The following is a 20,223-nucleotide window of genomic DNA, read 5'->3' on the forward strand; positions in this document are numbered from 1 at the left end:
AAGCCGATTCTGATTCTTGTTGTTCAAGTGTTTGACACGGTCATTGAATTTCACTGTAGCAGCTGGAGAATTTAATTCAAGTATTTAAATGCATCTGGAATTTTTAATTAGTAACAATGAGAAGAAAACTACTGGATGTTCATTGACTAATCCTTCAGGTTTCTTCGTGAAAGAAAGTCTGTCTTTATGTAGCTCCAGATTCAATTTGAGGAGAGTTTCCAGTGTATAATAGATGACAGAATTGCCAGCAATGTCTGCAGCCTGCAAAGGAATAAATAAAATGTGTATTTAGTAACCCCAGAACATTCAAGACAGGCAGATGAGGCCCCTGCCAATTTTGTATGGGTCACAAAATAATCAAGAAATCATTTTACGACTCATCCAACAAGAAAGATACTGAAGTCCTCACTATGTAAAATCCATTGCTTCTAAAATGATTTTTAGATTGTTTTTTCCAGTAACCTAACTGGAGTTTATTCTCCGCGTTTATGTGTCTGTGTGAAGAATAATTTTCTAATACGATTCTTACATTTGCCTGTCGTTGGTTTGAATTTGAGTTACCTGATGCTAATCTCACAATTCATCATAATTGTCTGCATCTAGGTTTCCAAAACATTACCTATAGTATTTACTGATTTGGTTACCTCCCAATATCCTCCTATTCAGTGCCAAAGGAAGAACTGGTGCTTTTAATTCCCACTGAAAGAATACTGCCCAAGTATTTCTGTCAGAGTTCTAGCAGATTTCAGCAGCCAGCCTTCTCTGCCCTTCATTTGTCAGATTTTCAAATATTGGGCATACAACCATAAATGCCTTGCGAAGGTCAGGGGGACAACTACCAGTACATAAGTAGGCTGCTGGCACATGATGTGATAGAATGAATTTCTATCCATTTTTCATTCATTAATAATGTTTATCCCAGAATCTATAAAAGGCCTCATGCACCGCCCTAGCAGTGGAGTTAACATGGCACAAGGTGCAGAATTATAATGAATTATTTAGAATTTACAGCTATTCAGCTGTTGTGTATATGTCAGCATTTATACTGACATGCTTTAATTCCTCTTCCCTTTTTCTATTCCAACTTCTACAACTTGCTCTTTGCCTTAATAACACTTTGTGTAATCACTTAGTCTTCTCATTATTTGGATAAAAATGGTTGAAAGAAATGACAAAGTAGAACTAGGACTTATTTTATCTTAAGTGTTTTACATATATTCTTCTTTTAATGGGGTGAGTTAAAATTCCACCCTCCTGCCACCTTCTTCCATAAGAACCCAAAGCTTTGCCCCTAATGGCCTATTTTATGGCTCTGCCCAAGGTGTAAAGATGTAAGAGTGGTGCAATAGGTGGTGATTCTGCCTTACAGTAACCTAGGTTTAAACCAGACCTACAATGCTGTGTATGTGGAATTTCTCTCTGTAACTATGCATGTTTCTGATAGATGCGCTGATTTCCATTTATTTCCCAAAGGCAGGTTAAAAGCAATAAACAGGATGCTGAACCAGATGAAGGGTCTTGACTTGCTGTCAACTGTCGATTTTTCTCCTCAGATACTACCTGGCCTGCTGAGTTCCTTCAGTTTCTTACCTATTGCTCCAGACTCCAGCATCTGCAGTCTTTAATATCTCCCTGTCCGTAGATTAATTGGCTTGCTGTAAATTATCCCTTGGTATGGGTTAATGGGAAAAAAACAATCTCAGAGGAGCTAATGGGTATGCGATTGTCATTCAGCATGGAAACATGTCCTTTGGCCCAACTTGACCAATCTGAATGTTTCATCCAGCAAGCTAGGCCCGTCTGCTCATGTTTGGCCCATATCCCTGTTAGCCTGTCCTATCCTATGGCCTTAACTAGATGGCTTGTAAGCATTGCTCGTCCTTGCCTTGCCCACTATTTCTAGCAGTTCTTTCCAAATAAAGACCACCCTTTGCATGAAGAAACTGCCCCTGATGTCTCTTCTAAACCTTTCATTTGTAATCTTAAACCTATGCTCCCTTGTTTTACCATCTCCTCCCTAGTGGAAAAGACTATATACTTTCATCTTTCACATGGTGTATGCCCCTCATGATATATACCTCAAGTAGGTCACTCCTCAATCTTCTATATTCCAGGGAACGAAGTCCTAGTCGACTCAACCTGTCCTTATACCTTAGGCTCCGAAGCCCAGACAACATCCTGGTAAATCTTTTCTGTGCTTGTTCTAGTTTAATAACATCTTTCTTAAAGCAGGGTGACTATTACTATACACAATACTTAAAGTATGGCCTCACCATTGTGTCATGTAGCTGAGACAATTTCCTAACTCCTGTACTCAATGCTCTGACTGTAAAAGGCCAGGTTGTCAAACATCACCTTCAGTACCCTATCCTGTGATGTGACTTATAGCAAACTATGTACTTGTTCTCCTTCCGTTCCATAACACACTTGTAGTCCTTCTGTTCTTCTGTTCTATAACACACGCCCCCCCCCCCACCACCACCACCGGGCCTTATCATTCATGTACAAGTACTGCATAATAATCTGGATTGAAGGGTATTGGTCAATCCTTAATCCACATACCTAGTTGACCAAAATTACCCTATAATTTTTCATAACCTTCTTGACTATCTACCTATTTTAATATTATCTGCACACTTGCTAACCTTGCCTTGTACAATCGCATACAAATCACATAGATAAATTACAAACAACAAAGGTCCAAGCACTGACCCCCGTGGCACACCAACAAGCACAGGTCTCCAGTCTGAGAAGCTACCTCTGACTATTGCACTCTGCTTTCAACGGCTGAGACAAGTGTGAATCCAGTCTGTTATTTTCCATTGGAGCCCATACAATCTAACTTTTCAGATTAGCCTGCTATGAAGGACCTTGTCAAGGGCCTTACAGAAGTCCATATACACAACATCCACTACTCCAACCTCATCTACACTTTTGCTTTCATCCTTCAAGAACTCCAAGAATTTGTCCGGCATAACTTCACATACACAAAGCCATTCTGGATGTGCTGAATCAGACCCTATCTGTTGGTAGATTCTGTTCCTCAGAATCGCCTCCAGCAATTCATCAATCACTGATGACAGACTCACTAGCCTGTAGTTTCCCAGTTTATGTTTGTTACCCTTTTTTAATAAAAGTGCCATCACGTGAGTCAATCTCCAGACTTCCAGAACCCCTATGGCAAGAGATGAATCAAAAATCTCTTCAAAGACCTCTGCAATTTCTTCTCTAGCTTCCCACACGGTTAGATCTTAGAAGTTTATCCACCTTAATGTACTTCTACAAATAACACAGAACATTACAACACGTACAGGTCATTAAGCCCACAATGATGTGTCCATCTTTTAACCTATTCTAACATCAATCCATCCCTTCCCTCCTCCTATATAGCCCTCCATTTTCTTTCATCCATACGCCCATCTAAGAGTCTCTTAGGTGCCCCTAGTGTATTAGCCTCTACCACCGCCCCAAGCAGTGTGTTCCAGGTAGTTACCACTCTCTGATATCTCACCTAAGCTTTCCTCTGCTCACCTTAACATTATGTCCTCAGGTATTATCCATTGCTGCTCTGGGGAAAAAAGGCACTGACTGTCCATTCTAAAGTATCCATGCCTCTTATCATCTGTCAAGTTGGAAAACCTCAACACCTCTTCCCTGTCATGTTAGTAATAGAATAAGATGCAAGTAACAGACAGAACACCTCCAAGAGGTGTACAACCTTGTCATAGGGTTTGAAGGGTAGCATGCCTCAATGACCCAGAGAGCTATGTTGGCTAGAGTCAGGGCCTTGAGCTTTGACTCTTGGTCGGTTCACCCATCCTAAACAGGTCAAAGGGTAGATGCCAGACTAAGAGTGGTCCACCGGTTCTCCAGGCTTGGGTGTTCCACTCAGGGCTAACAATCCTGACTGGTTAAAAACAATGTTATGAAAACAGCAATGAATAATCCTTCTATATCTGTGTGTGACGGTATGGACAGACAGAGAGAAGGGCCTTCATTGCTGCCCTAAATGCCAGTGGCGTGACAGGCAGTAAAGAACAGTAGAGGACTCTAAGAAGGCAAATGGGATTAATTCCTTGGAAGTCAGCATGAGCATGGAAGATTGAATGGCCTCCTACATTAGGAAGCAAACAGAATAGACAAAACGAAGCTAGAGCACATAAAGTGGCAAGTACAATTAGAGGACCAGGGAGTTCAACAGGAACCAATCACTAAAGGCTAAAAAGATTTGTCTTTTTAATCTTTAGGAGGGAGAAGATCAGTTAAGAGAAAACTGACTCACAAATCAAAACAAAGAACAATGGCTTCCATGCTTATATATAGAAAATAAAAACATAGCTAGAGTAAATGTGGGACCCCTAAAGGGCGAGATGAGGATCTCATAACAGGAAAAACAGAAATGGCATGCAAGTTTAAAATAACACTTTGCATCAGTCTTTAGAGTGGAGGACATGGTAAATGTCCTAACGATTTCTTAGGGAAATTTCCAAGTAGCATGGAAGAGCTTAAATCCCTCATGATAGGGATTGCTACAAAGTTTTGGAAAAATTAATAGGATTCAAGCCGACTAGTCAAGGTGACCCCATGGCTCACACCTGATGATTTTAAAGGAAATGGCTGCAGAAATAGCAGAGCCTTCAGTTGAATTGTTTTAACGTTCATTGAGTTCTGGAAGGGTGCCAGTGAATACGAAAATAACAAATTCAAGAAGAGACAAAGACATTAAAAAAGGGTAACTATAGGCCTGTTAGCTCCAGTACCCCTCTATAATCTGTGCTTAATGAACTGCAGTAAGTTTGTCAAATAAGACCAGCTCTTTATAAATCCATGCTGCATATGCCTGATGGAACCAGTTATAACCAGTTGTGTCAACACTTCTTTCTTCATTTTCCTTACTGCAGACATTAAGCTAACTGACCTATGGTTAATGCATTTGCCTACATCCTTTTTTTAAATAACGTGTTGTCTTCTAATTGGCCAGGATTTGCCCATAAACCAGAGAGCTTTGGTAAATGCAGGTGCTACAACTTCTGCCATTTCTGTAGTACCCTGAGATGCATCTCATCAGGACCAGGGGGCTTGTCTGCCTTTTAAGCTCACTAGTTTGCTCATCACTACCTCTTTGGTGACAGTGATTGTATTGAGGTCCTGACCTTCCATCACATCGGTAACATTACTTTTTTCCATGTTAGATATCTCATCCACCATGACGAGTACCACAAAGTAGCCATTTAAGGCCTCAGTCATTTCCACATTACTCAATGTTTTCATCTTTCAAGAGACTCATGTTTCATTTTAGCCTCAATATTCTGTTTTATATAATTATTATAAACTTTTACTATCTGTTTTTATATTTTGTGCTGGTTTACTTTCATAATCTATCTTCCTTTTCCCTATTTATTGTTTAGTGGATTTTTCTGGATTTCAAATTTTCCCCCATCTTCAAGTTTTCCCGCTACTGTTGGCGATGTTGTATGCATGAGCTTTTAGTTTGATGCATTCTCCTTTGGAGGCCCACAAACATGATGTTGCAAAGAGCTATCACAGATGCATTTCCAGCATTTGCAATATTATAATTATTTTGAATGTTCTAGTTGGAACTGTGCTGGTTTTTTTTTAATGGTACAGGTAATGGAATGGAAATGCTCAACAGAATTGGAATTTGCAATGTGAGTGCACTGGTCTCTGCGATATTAAATTATGTAAATGTTGCAAGGTAGATGGTGATCTTTTCTGTGCTGATCATTCAAAGCATGCTTAACAATATTTCCCAACAAATGAAATGATGGAACAAAAGCCACAGTTGTAAAGCTCCTTCAACTGCATTGGGACACCAATTTGCAGACTTGTAGCAAAATGTGACGATGACATAATAAATAGCATGACATAATGAAGGTATCCTGTGAAAACGATTCTTCCCTTAATATCTCAGCCTGGTTTAGCAATCAGTATCTTTGACTCAAACATTGAACTGTTTTTATAGATTTCTGTATTTTCAAATAACTTAAAAATGATATTCATCAAAATTCAATAAAACACTAAACATTCATTTTCTTTGAAGTCCTATCAACTCTCATATAATTCTTGCAATTTCTAAGTAAATTTTAACTGTATTTATGCTGTGATCTGCTTCAGTGTTTCCTGCACTAGCCAGTCAGAGGCAGTGTTGCTCTGCTGAAAACAAAAATAAAAGACAACCTTTCTCTCCGACAGAAGGAACGTGAGAAAGGTTCCAATTTGGCATTCATGTTTCGTCAACCATTTGCTGCTGGACGTGTCTTCAGCATCAGCATGTTGGATACACTTCTGTACCAGGTAGAACTTCTCTTGTTTTTTTAACTCTTTGAAACAAACCTGCAACCCCAGCACGCTGCCATTAAATCTAAATCAAATGTGTAAAATGCTGGTGCTTTGGTTATTATAATCAAGACAACCAAATAAGGCCTTATTTTAATTCCATCAAAATGCCAAATAGCCAGCTGACAAGTCTTGATATGATATAAATTTCTGTTAGCTTCCACGTATATATTATGTTAGCTTCCATTTGCAGTAGCTGTAGGCTCTGTCTTCCTGCTTGTATGAGCATATAATAAACCCAGAACTAATGGCAGAACATCCTTCACTGAAGGCAAGAATTATTACTGAGACAGTGTGTTAGCTACAAAAGTGCACAATGGTCACAAAATGCAGTGCCCTCAGCTCTTAAAGGCACCTTTACACTTGCATACTTTATCCTTTAAAAAGGAAACCTGTGAAAGCTATCAATTATTTGCATACAGACACTTTAATAAGTATTTATCAATGCATGCACTATTATCGATGCAACTATTCATACATTCTGCTTGTCTCTCAACTCTGAGATCTCCATAAGTGCTAAGGTGCTCTTGTCATGCCTATAGAGTCCACCCTAGGATTCCTCAATTCTGGAAAGGCCTCAGTGGGGCGGGCATCGAGAGGATGTTTCCTATAGTGAGGGAGACAAGGACCAGAAGGCACAGCCTCAGAATAGAAGGACATCCCTTTAGAATAGAGATGAGGAATATCTATAGTCAAAGGGTGGTGAACCTGTGGAATTAATTGTCACAGACAGCTGTAGAGGCTAAATCAATGGGAAATTGATAGGTTCTCGATAGAGTGTCAAGTGTTACGGATTGAAGGCAGGAGAATTGGGTGGAGAGGGATGTCAACCATGCTGGCATGGAGAAGCAGATTTGATGGCCCAGTTGGTCTAATTATACTGTTATGTCTCATTGTAGATCGCTTCCTCCTTCTGTAGGTAGAGTGCCATCCACTTTATTTGTGCAAGGTGTAATGCAACTTAAATTGCTTACAGGTAAATTATAGTCCATGTGTACAGATGGTATCTGCCATTTTCTTACTGTTACACCATACCCAGCTGAAGCAGCTTGTACCGACAGCATCTCTTAAAAATACCACTATGAAGAACAGGAGCAGCAATACGTGAAAACACCACTGTCCACAAGTCTTCCGTCCCAGAAGTAATATCATCCTGCCTTAGAAACATATATACAGTGGCCCATCATCATTATAGGCTCAGTCTTGAAACTCCCTATGCAACCACACTGTGGGTTTACCTTCAGAAGAACTGCAGCAGTTCAAGAAAGCAAATCAGCACCACCTTATCAGGACAATTGGTTTGTTCGTTATGTGCTGTGTTGTATGAGGCAAGCAATCATGCTCTTTCCATGACCATAATTGTTCTTGGCAAATTTTTCCCCAGAAGTGGTTTGCCATTGCCTTCTTCTGGGCAGTGACTTACAAGGCAGGTGACCTCAGCCATTATCAATACCCTTCAGAGATTGTCTTCCTGGCGTCAGTGGTCACATAACCAAGATGTGATATGCACCAGCTGCTCATCTGACCATCCACCGCTGGCTCCCGTGGCTTCACATGACCCTGATCGGGGTCTAACCAGGTGCTACACTTTGCCCAAAGGGAGGGAAGGAGCGCCTTACACCTCCTTTGTTGGAGATATATTTCCATTTTGCCACCCACAAGGACATTTAGAGATAGACAATAATTTCTGGTCCTGTAGTGGTTCCCTGTGTCCAAAAATGAATTAAATAAAATCACCTCTGACTTACAGCTCCTGTGTTCTGATCTATGCCCTGCTCAGCAAGGGCTGCAAGGATCTCAGGTCCACCTTCATCCTGCGCTTCATTGTTAATTATCATCTTACATCACTTTCATGTACCGATTGATCAATATGAACATTTCGACTTATGACTGATCACCTTCACCGTGCAATTCCTAACTCTCAGTCCTCCCATTAATCTCCATCTCAATCATCTCAATTACCCTGGGGTCAAAACACAAGACCATAATATATAAGTGCAGAATTAGGCCTTTCACCCCATTAATTCTGCTCTGCCATTCAGTAATGGTTGATTTTTTTTTCCTCTCTTCTCAACCCTATTCACTCCATAACTCTTAAACCCTTTACTGGTCAAGAACCTAGCAATCTCTGCCTTAAATGTACCTAATGACTTGGCATCCACAGCCTTCTGTGGCAACAAATGCCACAGACTCACTGCCTACTGGTTGAAGAAGTTCCTCCTCATCTCAGTTTTAAAAGGATGGCCATTTATTTCTGAGGCTGTATCCTCAGATCCTGGACTCTCTTACTAGTGGAAACATGTTCCCCATATCGACTCATAGCCTTTCAGTATTCATAAGGATTCAGTGGGATTCTCCCCATTTTTCTGAATTTCAGTGAGTACAGGCCAAGAGTATCGACCTCACCATATACGTTAAGACCTTCATTCCTGGGATCAATCCTGTGAACCTCTTCTGAACCCCTTCCAGAACCAGCACATTTTTCCTTAAATTTCTCACAACATTCCAAGTATGGTCTGACCGACTCCTCATAAAGCTTCAGCAGTACCCAATGAACATGCCATTCAGCACACAATTATTGTACTGACTATGAGCCAAAATGAAATTCCCGTCTGTCTGCACATGATCCATATATCCTCCATTCCCTTCATGTACATATGCCAGTGTGTCTATTTAAATGCCCCTTAAATGGCACTATCTTATCTGCTTTCACCACCCTCACCCCACCAGCCCCAGCAGTGTGATTCAGACACGTAATACTCTCTGTGTAAAGCAAACACTTTACATCTCCCTTATTTTTTTTTCTCTCACATTAAAGTTACGACCTTTAATACCTGACATTTCAAGCCAAGGAAAAAGACTCCAACTATGTACCCTATCTTTGCCTCTCATAATCTTAGGGACTTCAATCAGTTCTTCCTTCAGACTGAAATGCTCTAGAGAAAACAATCCATGTCTGTCCACTCTCTCCTGATAGCTAATACTTTCTAATCCTGGTAGCATCCCAATGAAACTCCTGTGCACCTTCTCTAAAGCTTCCTAATATTTTCTGTAATGGGGTACTCAGAACGACACACAATGCTCCAAATGTGGCCTAACCAAAGTCTGATATAGCTGCAATGTGACTTCTTGACTCATACTCTGGGAAATCATGATGAACCCTTTATAAAACCCTGTTTAGGCCACAAGTGGATTATTGTGCCAGGTTCTAGCACCGTACTTCAGATCAGATGTCAAAGTTTAGGATTTACTACCATTGTTCCCAGAATGAAAGACTTCAGTTATGTGGACAGACTGTTGAAGCTAGACTGTTCTTTCACTCGTGAAGATTAAGAAGAATCTAATAAAGAGATTTAAAATAATTAACAAATACAGATGCAGTAGTTACAGAGACAAAGTGCAGAAGGAAATACTTCTTTATCAATTATTCTGATGACTTGGAATAGTTTCTTAGCAACAGTTCAGGTTTTAATTGCAGCTTTCTGAAAGAAGCTATTAAATATTCAAAAGGGGGAAAATATTACAGGGCCAAGGGGAGATGCTGTTAGAATGTGGTCCTTTCTAACATAGAGTAGAAATCACTTCCATGGACTGTAAGGCTACCTCTTGTGCTATAGCTATTCTATATTTGAGAGTTGTTTTAAATGTTTTTGTCTTCAGAAAAAATCTTTCACTGTGGTAAATGTTACATTATATATTTAATTTTAATTGTTTTATTTTTGGCCATTTTTATTTTCATTGCAGTCATTTGTGAAGGACTACATGATTTCTATCACAAGGTTGCTTCTAGGACTGGATACCACACCAGGTTCTGGGTTTCTCTGTGCTGTAAGTTCTGTTGCAAATTCCAGAGCATGAATTGTTAAACAGAATAACAGTGCATGTCTTATTTGTAATTTAACTCTGCTTAGAATTTCTCTAAGCCAAGATTTTCCTTTGTTTAGTGCCAGTTTCTATATACCAGGTGTCCCCAACCTTTTTTGCACTGCGGACCGGTTTAATATTGACAATTTTCTTGCGGACCAGCCGACCGGGGGTGGGGGCAGTGGTTAGGGTTGCCAACGGACAAGAGTAGCAGTCAAATACATTGTGTTTACCCAGAGAAAGACTACAATGACCATGAAGCCTTGCGCGGGCACCAGTGCACATGCGTGTACCTGCCGATTTATTTCCCTGCAAATCATTTTTGGCGATTCTGTTTGGGGGGGGGGGGGGGGGGTTGATGTTAATCACGACCGGAATATCGGTGATAAGTGGATAATACACTCAATTTCGTTTCTAAAAGGGTTTATCTAACGAATTTAATATTAAACACATAGCGCATACTTTCCTTGCATGAATATAGTGAGAAGTCAATTATCAGGGTAGGACAGGGGAGCTGGAAGTAAGTGTTGAACGAACTTCCAGTAGAAGTGGTAGAGACAGGTTTTATATTATCATTTAAAGAAAATTTGGATCGGTATATGGACAGGAAAGGAATAGAGGGTTATGGGCTGAATGCAGGTCGGTGGGACTAGGTGAGAGTAGCGTTCGGCATGGACTAGAAGGGCCGGAATGGCCTGTTTCCGTGCTGTAATTGTTATATGGTTATGTAAGTAAGTCAATAGAATCATAACATTTTAAGTAACATTTGGATATTAAACACACAGCACATATTTTCCCCGTGTGAACATATAAAATCATTGCAGCACATCAATATCGCTGAATCAGTGGGAGCCCTGGGCTTGTTTTTTGGCACAACACGGTCCTATCGAGGGTTGATGAGAGACAGCGATACTCGAAGGGGGTTCCTTATGTCCAGTCTATTCCGCAATTTAGTTTTCATTGCATTCATTGCAGAAAACTCCGCTTCGCAGAAATATGTTGGAAATGGAAGCAACGTTTTTAGTGCTTTCGTGGCTATCTCAGGATATTTAGCCTTGACTTTGATCCAGAATGCCGGCAGAGATGTTATGTCAAACATACTTTTCAGCCCGCCATCATTTACAAGCTCAAAGAGTTGATCTCCTTCCCGCGCTGACACGGATGATACGCGGGTAACGACCTTGCATGCGTAATGGCTGAACAGTGGGCGTGACAGGGAATGAAAAAAGGTGCAGCTGACTAATGTCGTTTCCTCGCGGCCCGGTGGCACACGCTTTGCGGCCCGGTACCAGTCCGTGGCCCGGTGGTTGGGGACCGCTGCTATATACAATTAATCTGGATCTCAATATCAAGCAGGAGCAGTGTTTCCAGATACCTGCAAATGATTTCAACTTGATCAACAATATTAAGCGAGAATTGAGAGCTTGTTTGAAAGGTGATCAATAGATTAGTTAAAAAATTGGGTTTTGAGCAGGGCTTCTGGGTTAGAAAGGGAATTCCAGAGAAGAAAGTGAAGTTTGGATTCTCTAAATTTTGCAGATACTGTTGACTGAATAAAAATGGGTGAAATGTATAAGAGACCCAAGTCAGAAGAAGCATTGAATGTGCAAAGGCTAGAGGATATACAGAAAAAATAGAAGTGAGATTAACTTAATGGAAGTTATAAAGTGAGGGCAAAATTTTGAACTTACTCAAGTGAACTACCCAGCATAGTTCAGCAAAAACAAAGATGACAAACATTTGGTTTTACTACTAAAGAAAATGCCTGGCAGTGTTCAAGGAATGCAAAATATCAAATAGCAAAGAGAGCACTGGAGTGATCAAAAACTGAAGATGTTACAAAAGTGTGTCTAATTATTTCTGCAGAAGAGAAGCATGATACTGGATGTCCTGATATTAGCAGGCTGATGGGAACAATATAGCCTTTACCTTTGAACAAGTCTTCACCTACAGTCAATCTTAGCCATAGCATCTTTTATAATTTCAAATGAACCTCTCACATTTCTTTTAATCCTAAAGCTTGTCCTTTAAAGCAGTTTCACTTTTATTCATGTTTTACTTCTCCCCTAAATCTCTCCAGATCTCCAGTTTATCAAAAATGTGTCCACTATTTTCATCTGGAAATCTTTTAGACTTTTGCAGAAAATAGAACATAGTTGCTATCCTTTCAATACAATATTTTTGTATCTCAGTTTGATCATTCCTGATTGATGAGCCTCAAAAATTTCTTTCTCCTTCTTTATAGTGTTGAAATCAAGGCACGCTTCAAAATTCTAATCAATGATATTTGTTATAGACTAGCAAAGCTGTAGAAAGCTCTTTATTAAGTCTCTCCTTCTTCTGGGCCTATTCAGGAATTGAAGAATGGATATCCTCCCATGTTATGAATGGAACATTACAGGCTGTGGTTATTTTCCAAAATAAAATTGGAACATATAGTACATGAAACAAAAATCTTCCCTTCAAATTATAAAATTGTTGGTCTAATCTAATCAACTCTTCATAGTTTATCTCACCTTCCCTGTTACTTTTTTCAATTCTTAAAGATTGCTGTGGAAACCATTGACTTGCTCACTCAGTCTTGTTCTTTAAATTAAAGAACCTATAAGCAAATCTTGTTCCTTTTATTAAATGTTTTACACTAATGTCTAGGCAGTTATAAAACATAACTTTTTGCAGGTCTAATTTTGTAAGAAAGAGTGTTCAAAAGCAATTGGTGGTAAGCTCTATGTGGTAACTAAGCAACAATATGTCCTAGTAGACATCTTCACTGTTGCTAAGCAAATTTTGAATGAGCTAATAGCTAATTTTACATTGCTTAGCATTTGCCTGCTGATTGTGTTTGTCAACATATCCAATGCACCATTGCAATATCTGAGCATTTTTCTGAAATTATCCATTTGTTCTGAAAAATCAGATTCATGCTTGATTGTGTTACCTTATTAATCTATATTCCCACTGACTAAATATTATCACCTAACTTTCTCTGAGATTCTATCATAACTCCAAGGTATCTCATTGGAATTGCTTTACCTGGTTGGCCTCTTCAGTTTAGACATTCATTGATGTAGGAATGATAACTGATAGAGGATTTTATGTTTGGAGATTACAGACCACATCAAATATTCCCATAAGAATCTTCCTGACTTCCAGGAGGAGGGCATTTTAGTCAGAGGAACAGACTTGACTTTATGAAACCATAGAACTACTATTTTATTATTTATTCATTCACACAACATGAATGCCGTCATTTATTAGACATTCTTTATTGTCTTTGAGTTGAATGAGAAGAGAAGTTTCAGTTATACTTGGGTCAGGTAAGGATAGTGTATTTCATCCCCTGGAGGATGATAGTGATCTAGCTGGTTTTTTTCCAGCAATTCAGCAGTTTTTGGTTACTGAGACTGAGACAACCTGTAATTACATAGTGACAGGTTTATTCAATTGATTTCAAATTTCCAATCTGCCGTGATTCACAGTTTTAACTCTGGATTAGTGCTCCAAACTCTACTCCAATAGTCTGACCATTTGGCCAGCACACCACACAAATGGAAATCACATAACTCAATATGCATTTGCTAGCTGTCTGAGAGAGAGCAACCAGTTCAGTGCCCACAAATATTATCCCAATAAAGTGAAATGTTCATGTAATGTATGAGCCCGTTTACATGAAAAGCCAGCTGGAAGAGAGGAGCACTACTAGGGTTAACCTATTCCATTTGGGGCAGAGTATTACCATGCATCCACTCACAGTCCACGGAGGACTCCCTGTTTTTCATCCCTAATATTTATCTTCCTGCCAAACCCAGAAAAATCAATTGGAGCTAGTACTGCAGAATGACAGAAGACATAATTTTGCCCTGACCATACAAGTCACAAGCTGGCTGGTGGCGTAGTGGCATCAGCACCGGACTTCGGAGCGAAGGCTCCCGAGTTCGCATCCAGCTGGCTCCCTTGCACACTTTCCATCTGTGCTAGGTTGAGTGTTGAGCTAGCAAATCAGCCTCGTAAAAGTACAAAAGCTTGCTAAAAAAACGCCGTCATGACGGCGTCCTGATGACTCCAATTGGAGTTAAGGGCTTTCTTCTTCTTCTTCTTCTATACAAGTCACAGCTTGTTAAGTATGCAGAGGTGAATTTACACCCTGAATCTTTGAAAGTATTGGCCAAGGTTTGTATTTACAAGTGCTAAAGATAAGTCCTGTTTCAGTAACCTTTTATGAAAGCACTAAAATAAGCTTCTTCATTCAAAAACTTATGTTCAAAGAATATTTATTGTCAAATTACATATATATCACCATATACTTCCTTGAGATTCATTTTCTTGTGGGCATTCATATTAAGCATAACAGAACACAATACATCAATGAAAAACTACACATGGCAGAGATGGACAAACAACCAATGTGCAAAAGACAAGAAAATGTGTAAATATAAAAAGAAACAGAATTATAAGTAAATATTAAGAAAATGGGCTGTAGGGTCTTTAAAAGTGAGTCGATCGGTTGTAGAATCATTTCAGTATTAGGGTGAATGAAGTTATCCCCTCTGGTTCAAGAGCATGATGGTTGAAGGAAAATAACTGTTCTTGAACCTGGTGGTGTGGGACTCAAAGCTCCTGTACACCCTTCCTGATGGCAGCAGCAAGAAGACAGCATGGTCTGAATGGAGGATTCCTCGATGATAGATGCAGCTTTCCTGCGACAGCGCTCCTTGTAAGTGCTCTATAGCAGGGAGGGGTTTTGCTCCCGTGCCAGACCATGATACAACCAGTCAGTATACTCGCCACTGCACACCTATAGAAGTTTGTCAAGGTTCTGGACAACATACTGAATCTGTGCAAACTTCTAAGAAAGCAGAAGTGCTGCGGGTCCTCCTTTGTTATGGCAGTCACATGCTTGAACCAGGACAGGTCATCTGAAGTGGTAATGCCAAGAAATTTAAAGTTGCTGACTTTCTTCACCTCTGATCCCTTACTGAGGACTGGCTCATAGACCTCTGGTTTCCTCCTCCTGTAGTCAATAGTCAGTTCTTTGATTTTGTTGACATTGAGTGAGAGATTGTTGTGACACTGTTGAGCCAAGTTCTTAATTTCCCAGCTAAATGCTGATTCTTCACCATCTTTGATTCGGACAGCAACAGTGTTTGGTTAAACTTGAAATTTAATCAAAAAGGAGAATTGGGAATTACTTCTTAGGTGTAAATAAGCACCTTGTCTTTTAAATAAAGAAAGCTACAGATAAACAAGGAATTATATCCACTGGGAATGTCAAAGTTGAAACCTAATGTGCCACAGGTCCTTGGAATTTGTGTTGTAAAACATGTACTTAAAATTATTTGTATACAATATTTGACGATGAATGTACTACTGGAATTTAATGAAAGAATTCAGTTACTAAGGTTTTACAATGAACCATTCTGCAGTAACTTTTTACCAACATTATACTCCTACAGCTTGTAATCAATCAAATTTTACTTCAGTGCTAAAAAGATGGGAAGAAAGATATGTCAATCAATTATATTTTGTATTCTGTTATATTTTACTAATATAATTTTAAATGCTATTGAAATTTTTAATGCAATATACTGCAACAATTACTTTCCTCAGTACTGGGGCAGGATTTTATCTGTTGTTTGCAGCATTAATAAAACTAAGTGAAGTCCATGACAGTTTAGTATAAAATTTAATTTCATTCAACAGCATGAAGCAGAGGTTAGTGCCTCTAGATTTATGTGCAGCATTTAATTTAAATGTATTTCTTCCCTGTTTTTATGTCCCAATACATCTTCTCTAAAGGTTTAGGGAGGTTAGTTTTAAGTAATACAGGAATCTCACAACCAGTCTCCAGGATCCTCACCATCCTCAACTTAATTCAAAGTGTGAAAAACAGTTGAAGATTATACGAGTCTGACCAAAGCCCACAAAAATATTGCACAGACAAATGCATAGTATTTTATAACAAAATTGACATTTTCTAATTAGTTAAGGTACCATAACAGACATCTTCAGTGTTCATACTATAAGAAATAGAAGCAGGAGTATGCGTTACAGATCAATGAATCTGCTCTACCACCATTCACTTAGATGTTAGATGATCTCTTTTCCTGCTTAATCCCCATCTCCCCAAACCATTTATCTTTAATATGTTCTAACATAGACAATTCAAAATGTTTGTAACCATCCTCTTAAATAAATTTCACCTCTTCTCAATCCTAAATGGCCAAACCTTTAGCTAGAGAATAGGTCCTCAAATGTAAGGCTGTTTGGCCAGAAGAAAGATTTTTGTCATTAAACCTTTAAGTCTCTCTCAGAATCTTGCATCTCAAAACTAGGTTACTTGTTAGTCTTTTAAACAGTGAATTATGGCCAAGTGACCTTGACAGAACATTTTGTGGAATCTATCCTGTCAGACTATTTTGGAGTGACTCCAAAGATGGTTTATCCTATTCCAGTATAGAAGTCAAAGCTACATGTAGTAGTCAAATGTGTCCTTACTGATCCCTTTACTATTTCAATAAGATTCACTTAACTCTTTGAATCCATTCTCTTTGCTCTAAAGACCAGATAATATTTGCCTTACTTTACTTTGCTCATTTTACCTTTGTTTTCCACTGCATGTTGCAAACCAGGGCAGTAAACCCTCTGTATGCGAACTATTGCGTTTCTCATCTTACGGGGGAACAAAATCTACATTTTATTCTTACTATCAAAGTCTACAGACTCACAATGATCTCCATTTGCAGCTTCCTGCCTACTCACAACCAGTCTCCGTTCTTTGGCAAGCTGTTTGCTCTCTCCTCACAGTTCATTTTCCACTTAGTCTCATATCATCAGCAAGATGATGTGAGACTGCACCTAGAATATATTGTACTGTTCTGGTTTCCATACTTGGGAAAGAAGTGATGAAATTAAAGAAGGTGTAAAAAAGGTGTTGCTGGGACTGAAGGAGAAATTTTATTGTTTGGGATAGGAGCGAAGGCGGCTGAGGGGTAATCTTAGAGATTTATAAAATTATGAAGGGCATAAATATAATAGATTGTCACAGTCTTGTTTCTCCGTGGTCATGGAGTTTAAAACTAGAAGTCAGAATTTTAAGATGAGAAGGGAAGGATTTAAAGGGGACCTGAGAGACAAGGTTTTTTCCTCCCTCACACAGTGAGTGGTGGGTACATGGAATGAGAATTCCAAAGGAAATGGTCGTGGCTGGTACAGTTTCCAGCATTTGGATCGGTATATAGTTGGTTGCAATTGGCTTATTATTATTGTCCCAGACACTGAGGTACAATGAAAAATTCATCTTGTATACCCTTCATATAGATCATTTCATTACAACAGTTATAGAGAAAGTGCTGTCTGGGGAGACAATAAGGCTCAAGGTGATAATGGGGTATACGGTGAGCTCAAAACGTTTTGAAAGTTATTGGCTAATTGAAAGCAAATGGGGCCAGTGCAAGAAGACAGCTTGGTTGGCATGGGAAGTTGGGCCAGAAGGCCTTCTTACATCCTGTCTAACTCTGACACTAAAGTAGATTTGTTACATCCTATCTTTTCACTGGCAGCATGTTTGTCATTTGGGAATAGCCAAAAAGGCTCATCACTGACCACCATTTGGCCTTCTCCTAATAGCCATTTTCTTGGAGCAGTTGGCCAGATGAAAAAGACCTTTTAATGTCTACTTCGTTTCCTTTTTATTCTCAAAAATTAATTTTATTCACAAAAATATATACAAATACAACAGAACAAGCTTTCTTTGCATTTATAATGCCATCAAGTCTCTACATTTATAATGTTATCAAGTTGTCACATATAGTCTTTCATCATAAAACATTACAGCACAGAACTGGTCCTTCAGTCACCAACCTCTAAGCAGAATTCACTCACTGCCTTCTGTGGACAAGCAGAATCTGTATCCACACAGCTAAGTATCCCTGGATCCTATGCCTCCTTTCTGCTTGAGACTACTATGGGAGCCTTATCAAACACCTCACTAAAATCCACTGTATTCCACATCCTCAGCTCTACCTTCATCAATTGTGCTTTGTCACATTTTCAAAGAATTCTGTCACGCTCCTAAAGCATGACCTACCCTCAGAAAGCCATACTGACTATTCCTAACGAGTTGATGCCTCTTCAACTGTTCGTAAAACCTTTCACACTGGTGTGTGGCCCAGACAGCAATCCAGAAATTTCTACTCTTGAGGTCCTGCCTTTCAACTTCCTACCTAGCTGCCTATATTCTCTTTTCAGGACCTCATCCTTTTCCCTACCTGTGTCATTGGCACTAATATGTGCCATGACTTCTGGCTGTTCACCCTCCCACTTTAGAGTGCTGTGGATCTGATGTGAGATGATCCTTAACCTGGCAGCTAGGAAGCAACATACTATTCAGGTATCTCATTCACATCTACCAATCTTCTGCCTGCTCCTCTAACTATGGACTCTCCTGTCACCGCTGCATTCCTTTCTACTCTCCTCCTGAGTCACACAGCCAGACTCAGTGCCAGAGACCTGGCCACTGCAGCTTTCGCCTGGTATATCATCCTCTCCCCCGCCCAAACAGTATCCAAATCATTATACTTGTTACTGAGGGAAACAAACGTGCGTGTGGGGGGGGGGGGGGAGGGGGTGGTTTTCTCTCCACTGTCTGCCTTTTCAATTTTTCCCTCCTGACATTCACCCAGCTAGCTGCCTCCTAAAACTTAAGGGTGACAAATGCTCTTCATATCTTATCTATCACTTCCACATATGAGCTGTAGTTCATACAGCTGCAGCTCAAGTTTCTTGACATGATCTGCAAGGAGTATGGATACATAGAGACCACAAGGGAAACGTATGTAAAGGATTGAGAGTCATTGAATGATTTATTGTATATAATTTTATTTTTGAATAAAGTATATTTTGAAATTAAAAAAAAGATCTGCAAGGAGTTGCAGCTGGATGCAGCTCATGCAGATGTAGTTACCAGGGAGACTGGAGGTCTCCCAGAATTCCTATATCTGACATGAAGAACACAACATTGACCCTAGACACGTTCTCACCACATGAGTTAGGAACTAATAGACAAAGAATAAAATAGGCTTAACAGAAACCTGTTAGCCTTCACCCTCGTTTGAAGCCTCTGACTCAAAGCCTTTACTCTAAAGTGGGTACTTCCACAATAGCTGCTCTTCCTTTTATTGGTGCTTGCAAATGCCTAATTACCTCAATCTCAGGTGCGCAGAATGCTCCAATTGGCCCCTTTCACTTTTTTCAAATCTTGCTCCCACAATGTGCTTGCCAGTGGTTAATATATTTTGACATATACATAATGACACATGTAGCCTCTTCGAACAATATACCCTTAAATCTGTGAGGCTGTTGAACTGGCCCAGATCCTCAGTGTGAACTGGCAGCAGGACCTCATTACAATCTTTTCTGGAGCTTTCCAGTCGGCAACATTCCTTAAGGACTTATTGCAAGACTAATGAGTTTGGTCAGACCAAAGTGTATCTTTCATCAAGTTAATGATCTTCCAGCAGTGTTTGATGTTTGTCTTAGTATGCACTCCTGGAAATAGCTCATCGATCAGAGAGTCACCTGCTATGCAGCAGCTTAGGACACACCTTGACAAGGACTCTGGCATCCTTTTGCAGAACTCCTTCGTTAATATGCAGTCTACAAAGAAGTGGATGATTGTCTCATCCTCTTCTCAGTCATCCTGAGGGCAGCATGGCTCTACCATGCTGGAAAGATCTGAGGTAGACTGCCCCTCAAGTACATGTTCGTGCTTCTAGGTGACATCTGGTGATGGGGCATTCTGCCAAAAGGTTTTGACCACCTGCTCAGAAAAACAGACCATGGTATCCATTATGACCTTCTGCAAGACCCTCATTCGGGAGGGTTTAAACTAATTTGCAAGGGGGATGGGACCCGGAGCGATAGAGTAGTGAAAGAAGTGCATGGAGTAAAGCCAGATCTAACATATAGAGAGGCTTTGAGGAAAGAGAAGCAGAATAAACGGTG

General features: G+C 39.7%; 1 protein-coding gene across 3 annotated transcripts in view; it reads left to right on the forward strand.

Annotated features, from left to right (window-relative positions):
• kcnt2a (potassium channel, subfamily T, member 2a) overlaps positions 1 to 20,223 on the forward strand; it is a 976,808-nt gene that overhangs the window by 677,491 nt on the left and 279,094 nt on the right. For all 3 annotated transcript variants that reach the window (XM_072274729.1, XM_072274730.1, XM_072274731.1), the window contains 2 exons: positions 6,214 to 6,315; positions 10,102 to 10,185. In XM_072274729.1, the coding sequence (XP_072130830.1) occupies positions 6,214 to 6,315; positions 10,102 to 10,185 (186 nt within the window). The remainder of the gene's footprint in view (positions 1 to 6,213; positions 6,316 to 10,101; positions 10,186 to 20,223) is intronic.

The sequence above is a fragment of the Mobula birostris genome, chromosome 12 (genome assembly GCF_030028105.1).
Source record: "Mobula birostris isolate sMobBir1 chromosome 12, sMobBir1.hap1, whole genome shotgun sequence".
Lineage (NCBI taxonomy): Eukaryota > Metazoa > Chordata > Chondrichthyes > Myliobatiformes > Myliobatidae > Mobula > Mobula birostris.